The sequence below is a fragment of the Photinus pyralis genome, unplaced genomic scaffold (assembly GCF_008802855.1).
Source record: "Photinus pyralis isolate 1611_PpyrPB1 unplaced genomic scaffold, Ppyr1.3 Ppyr1.4_LG6, whole genome shotgun sequence".
Classification (NCBI taxonomy): Eukaryota; Metazoa; Arthropoda; class Insecta; order Coleoptera; family Lampyridae; genus Photinus; species Photinus pyralis.
Window position 1 is genome coordinate 41,586,152 of NW_022170663.1, and position 6,000 is coordinate 41,592,151.

The 6,000-nt window shown below is 33.6% G+C and overlaps 2 protein-coding genes across 2 annotated transcripts; both read left to right on the plus strand.

Moving 5' to 3' along the window:
* Window positions 1–1,195: 1,195 nt before the first annotated feature.
* Window positions 1,196–2,660, plus strand: LOC116174649 (gastrula zinc finger protein xLCGF3.1-like). The gene is made up of 2 exons (XM_031492590.1): window positions 1,196–1,465; window positions 1,540–2,660. Exon 2 carries the CDS (start codon window positions 1,572–1,574, stop codon window positions 2,658–2,660), a length of 1,089 nt encoding a protein of 362 aa, XP_031348450.1. The 5' UTR covers window positions 1,196–1,465; window positions 1,540–1,571.
* A 626-nt stretch (window positions 2,661–3,286) lies between these two features.
* Window positions 3,287–5,649, plus strand: LOC116173428 (zinc finger protein 708-like). Its single transcript, XM_031490899.1, has one exon. The coding sequence runs from the start codon at window positions 3,443–3,445 to the stop codon at window positions 5,273–5,275; it is 1,833 nt and encodes a 610-aa protein (XP_031346759.1). The 5' UTR covers window positions 3,287–3,442; the 3' UTR covers window positions 5,276–5,649.
* The last annotated feature ends 351 nt before the right edge of the window (window positions 5,650–6,000 follow it).

Here is a 6,000-nt window from a genome sequence, read left to right on the forward strand (position 1 = left end):
TAAGCTGTGATATAGCCCTATATATATTACATGCTTGATGACAGCGTACGGTTTGATCGGTACAATGTACATTATACAGGGAGCAATATAGTATCATGGACAGTAGGGAACTGGCAGCGAAAAGTTAGCAGCGATTTTAGGAGGTTGCAACACTGTGCCACTCTTGCGTTATAAACCACGCCCACTTAACCAGGGATTCTAAAATATTAAACCGCGATCATCCATAAGATTATGTAATTTTTAAATGCGGCAACACTTAATTAAAAATTAAAATATATATTACTCCCCTCGGTAAAAACGCCTTAGGTGTTTGGTATTTTATAAAAGCATTACAATCTGCACTATTAAACGAAATATAATGAAAATATAGTAATTGGCGTGTAAATTGTGCGAAGAAACGATTTTCCGCGCCCCATGCCGCATTTGCATATATCTTATCAAAACCAAGTCCCTAAGCGTGGTGCCCAAATCAGCTTCGGCATACACATTCGGGTGCCAAAGTAAATTTTAAAAAAAATTCTATTTTGAAAATTTTATGTGGGGCTCGCTGTGGCTGTACAGGTACAGATAAATTTAACCGAAACGTAAACCTTATCGGTCCACCTCTTCCATAGTCTAAAGTCTAACACTAACTAACACAGGGTGTTTTAAAATTAATGGCCAAGTTTAATAAACTCAAACATTAAAAAGTTGAAATAAAACATGCAGAAGGGCGATTAAAATTTAACTCATTTTCATGTAGCAGTTGTATTGATTTTGGAAGACCTTTTGAAATTCAAGTTAAGGAAATCATGTTAAGGAAATCATGTTAAATGTCAAAAATTTTGAAATACCTTAAATAACTTTTAAACCTTTGATACTGGATGTAGGGAAATATATCAAACGACGTGGATTTTCATGTAGGTAGATTTCGAAAATGCAATAAAATACAGGGCGTTCCGAGTTGCTATCCACATCCGGTAAAACCAGAAGTAAAACGATCATGACAATATATTCTGTCGAGAGGTCATGAATAAGTATCGGTATGCACATTTTCAAATTAAAATTATTATACTTTTAGGATACAGTTTCCGTGAAGCAGCTTGTATAATTATTATTTACAGCGACACTAAAGTCCCTAGATTACTAGGGACTTTAAGCGACACGAACCAAAACGCCCTCTGGATTTGGCCAAACTACTTAACTGTCGGTGGAACAACCCCCTCGTGGTGCGTTTTTTCCAAGACGAACATATTTTTTGTTCGGATTGAACGTTTTGAGGGAATAACTAAAAATTAATAAACATAAACATACATCACAACATGGGATGGGAAGAACCTCTTACTAAGGGAAGAACCCTCCAGGTTTTCGAATGAGATTACACCCTGTGTGATGAACGCTGTCTCATTTTAAACATGCACTTTATATGTAATTAGGACAAGCCAAGAAGCAGAAAAGTGCTGGTATTACTATAATATTAGGGTAGGTGTGTGATACTTTCCAATTCTACATGGTTGAATAACTGTATTAATTCAACTTTGTCTTGACTTTCGTTTTTAGAACGTCTCCAGCGAGTATATACGTTCGTGGAAATGACTGCAATTGTTAAACTAGAACCGAAACAACAAGAAGAAATAGGTACATACCTTGACCAAAAGGTTTTTGTTACTAATAATGATGTATCTGCAACGATAAAGCAGGAATGTAATGACTTTACAATCAGTGCAAATTATGATGGGAATAATGAATTAGATCGGGAAGATGGAATTTTTGGAAAGATCTTGCATCAATATCAAGAAAATTTCTCACAGAATAATCCACAACAGTTAATACATAACAATTATAAATCCAAGTTTAAAACTTCAAAACTTTTTAAGTGTGCTCAGTGCGACTTCTCGACCAAGTATAAATTTAATTTAAAGTCTCATACATCAGCACATAAGTCATGTAAAGAATTTATATGTGTCCAGTGTTATTATGCAACCAATAATATGGCCTATTTTAAAAGTCATCTGTTAACTCATAAGACTTTTAAGGATTTAAAATGTGCCCATTGTGACTTCGCAACCAATCGTAAATCTAGTTTGAAGATTCATTTATTCACACATAAGACATGTAAAGATTTTAAATGTGTCCAATGTGATTACACAACTAATTATAAACCTACTTTAAAGTCACATCTCTTAACACACAATTCGTCTAAAGATTTTATGTGTACCAAGTGTAACTATGCAACCAATTGTCGTTCCCATTTGAAAAGACATTCGTTAACACATGGGACCAAGGCCTTAAAATGTGCTCATTGTGACTTCTCAACCAATTATAAATTTAATTTAGGGTCGCATATGTCGGCACATAAGACATCTAAAGAACTAATGTGTGCCCTGTGCGATTATGCCACCAATAATAGTGCTCATTTTAAAAAACATCTTGTAATACACAAGACTTCCAAGGATATAAAATGTGCCCATTGTGACTTTGCAACCAATTATAAATCAAGTTTAAAGCTACATCTATTAACACATAAGAAGACCAATTTAAAAGTACATGTGTTGACATATAAAACTGTTAAAGATTTAAAATGTGCTCAGTGTGACTATACAACTAAGTACAGATGTAGTTTAAACCATATATTATATATATGGTTTAAACAGACATCTGCTAACACACAAGACGTCTAAAGATTTAAAATGTGCCCAGTGTGATTTTGCAACCAATTATAAATCCAGTTTAAAGGCACATATGCTGTCACATAAGTAGACTTAGGATTGCATTTTTTCCCTAATCTTAATTTTAGTGTAGTAGGCGTTGACAAAACGTCAAAAAACCCATTGTGGTTCCGTTAAATGACGATAAAGAATCTTATTGTGCTATACATCATTCCTATAATAAAAAAATAATACTCAATAGTCTGGACTTTTGCCCATCCAATAAAATGTAAAGTAGGATAGTTAGTTTGCTTGCATAAAATAAGGCACTCTTCAGAAGAGATCTTGTCTTTTAAAAGTAGACATAGGAACAAACAATACACGTAAATCCCTACATATACTTAATAAAAAGCACTGTATAAAATCTCAACAATTTTCCATATGTAAAGGAAGTTGTAAAGTCCTTTTGTAATCACTTTGTGCTAAGCGCCGGTAGAATAACTATAAATGAATAAACAAAGGAAGACTTCTCCAGGCGTCCTAATGTCTGGCTACCTAATGCTCGGTCACCATGTAAACCCCTTCTAAGCTTTCGTTATACGCATACCCGTTGCTTTTACATAATGACGTCATACTTCACTTGACAGCCCGACGCTATCTTCACGCATGTTGTATTGTATTGTATTGCCTTTGCTTTAGTGAAAATCTCATTACACGTTACACCACAGACTTTCCAAGTGTATTTAGTTAAACAACCCTATTTATTCAACTGTGTTTAGATCTCCATTTTTAAAGCGCCTCCTACGCGTGAAGATATGTCTACAATTGTTAAAGTGGAACCGAAACAAGAAGAAGAAATAAGTAAATACCTTGCGGAGAAGATTTTTCTTACAAATGATGTCTCTGCAACTGTAAAACAGGAATCTAATGTGATTACAATTAGTGCAAATTGTTCTAAAGACAGTCAGGGAGATGAATATCTTGGAAACAAATATCAGGAAAATTTATTACATAATAAGCGTCAACTAGTTTCAGAAAACTTTGAATGTACCCAGTGTGGTTTTGCAACCAATAGTCGCTTCCATTTCAAAAGACATTCATTAATACACGATCCCAGGGCGTTAAAATGTACTCATTGTGACTTCTCAACCAGTTATAAATCTAGTTTGAAGATACATGTGTTAACACATAAGACCTCTAAAGATTTTAAGTGTGGTCAATGTGATTATGCAACCCACAATCGTACCCATCTTAAATATCATCTGTTAAAACATAGGGCTTCCAAGGATATCAAATGTGCCTACTGTGACTTCTCAACCAATTATAAATTTAATTTAAAGTCGCATATGTCTGTACATAAGACATCCAAAGAATTTATGTGTGGCCAGTGTGATTATGCAACTAATAATAGTGCCCATTTTAAAAGTCATCTGTTAACTCACAGAACTTCCAAGGATATAAAATGTGCCCATTGTGACTATGCAACCAATTATAAATCTAATTTAAAAATACATGTGTTAACACACAAATCATCAAAGGATTTTAAGTGTGTCCAGTGTGATTATGCAACCAATAATAGTGCCCATTTTAAAAGTCATCTATTAACTCACAGGACTTCTAAAGATATAAAATGTACCCATTGTGACTTCGCAACCAATTATAAATTTCATTTAAAGAAACATCTGTTAGCACATAATAAGACATCTAAAGATTTTAAGTGTATCCAGTGTGATTACGCAACCAATAATAGTGCTAATTTTAAAGGTCATCTGTTAACTCACACGACTTCCAAGAATATAAAATGTGCTCTGTGTGACTTCTCAACCCATTATAAATCTACTTTAAAGACTCATTTCTTAACACATACTGCATCTAAAGCTTTTGTATGTACTCAGTGTAATTATGCAACCAATAGACGCTCCAATTTCAAAACACATTCGTTAATACACGGCCCCAAGGCTTTAAAATGTGCTCATTGTAACTTCGCAACCAATTATAAATCTAGTTTGAAGTCGCATATGTCGGCACATATGAAATCTAAAGAATTCATGTGTGTCCAATGTGATTATGCAACCAATAATAGTACCTATTTTAAAAGTCATCTGTTAACTCACAGGACTTCAAAGGATATAAAATGTGCCCATTGTGACTTCGCAACCAAGTATAAGTCTAATATAAAAATTCATATGTTAATACACAAAACATCAAAAGATTTTAAGTGTGTCCAGTGTGATTATGCGACCAATTGTAAATCTAACTTAAAAATACATGTGGTAACACACAAGACTTCTAAAGATTTCAAATGTGCTCAGTGTGATTTTGCAAGCAATTATAAATCTCGTTTAAAAGCACATCTATTAACACATAAAACATTTAAAGATTTTAAGTGTGTCCAGTGTGATTTTGCTACCAATATTAAATCTAATTTAAAAACGCATCTATTAACGCATAAAACATCTAAAGATTTAAAATGTGCCCAGTGTGACTACTCAACCAATTATAAATCTAGTTTAAAAACACATATGTTAATACATAGGACGTCTAAAGATTTAACGTGCGCCCAATGTGATTTTGCAACCAATAATGGTGCATATTTTAAAAAGCATATGGTCGCACATAAGAGGACTAAAGATTTAAAATGTGCTTAGTGTTATTTTGAAACCAATTATAAATTTAGTCTTAAGGCGCATATGGTTAAGACATATGTAGCTTAGGATTTGTATGCATTTACATGTTTTCGCTACTCACTTTAAGCAAATGCAAAATTCATACTCGCTGTTGAAAATGCAAGTAGTGCGTAAATTTTAACTCTGGACCCACAGATCTCCTAAGTTCCATTCTTAAATATACATGTCAAATGCCCCTTAAGATATGCAACCAATCTTACTTATTTTCAAATGTTTTTCAATAAACTTCCATATCTGAACTATGTGTATAAATGTACAAAAAAAGAAAAATGGAAATGTTACAGATGTGGTTTAATATAGTAATTTGCTGCTAAATATCTTGATAAGCCAATTCAGTCAAGTGGCACGCACAATTCATCATTAAAAACTTTCATATTGATGGTTGTCTTGTTATTATCAACATTACATAAGAAAAAGCGCTAGACTGGGAGATGGTGAATACGCTGATAGGCTAACGCAAACTTTAAGTACCTAAATAGCTAACAAATACTTACCTAAACCAATTCAAAGCTATAAAAATGGCTCGAGCTTGCGTTTTGTGCTACTCTGCCTGCATGGGGCTACTCCGTGAAGTCCAAAGTTTATTCACATCTTTCCTAAGCCACGGCATATCCATCTAACAAATTTTAGTTTTATACGTCAGAGCGTTTTTGAGTAATCTATGAACAACCGTTAAGACACTATGG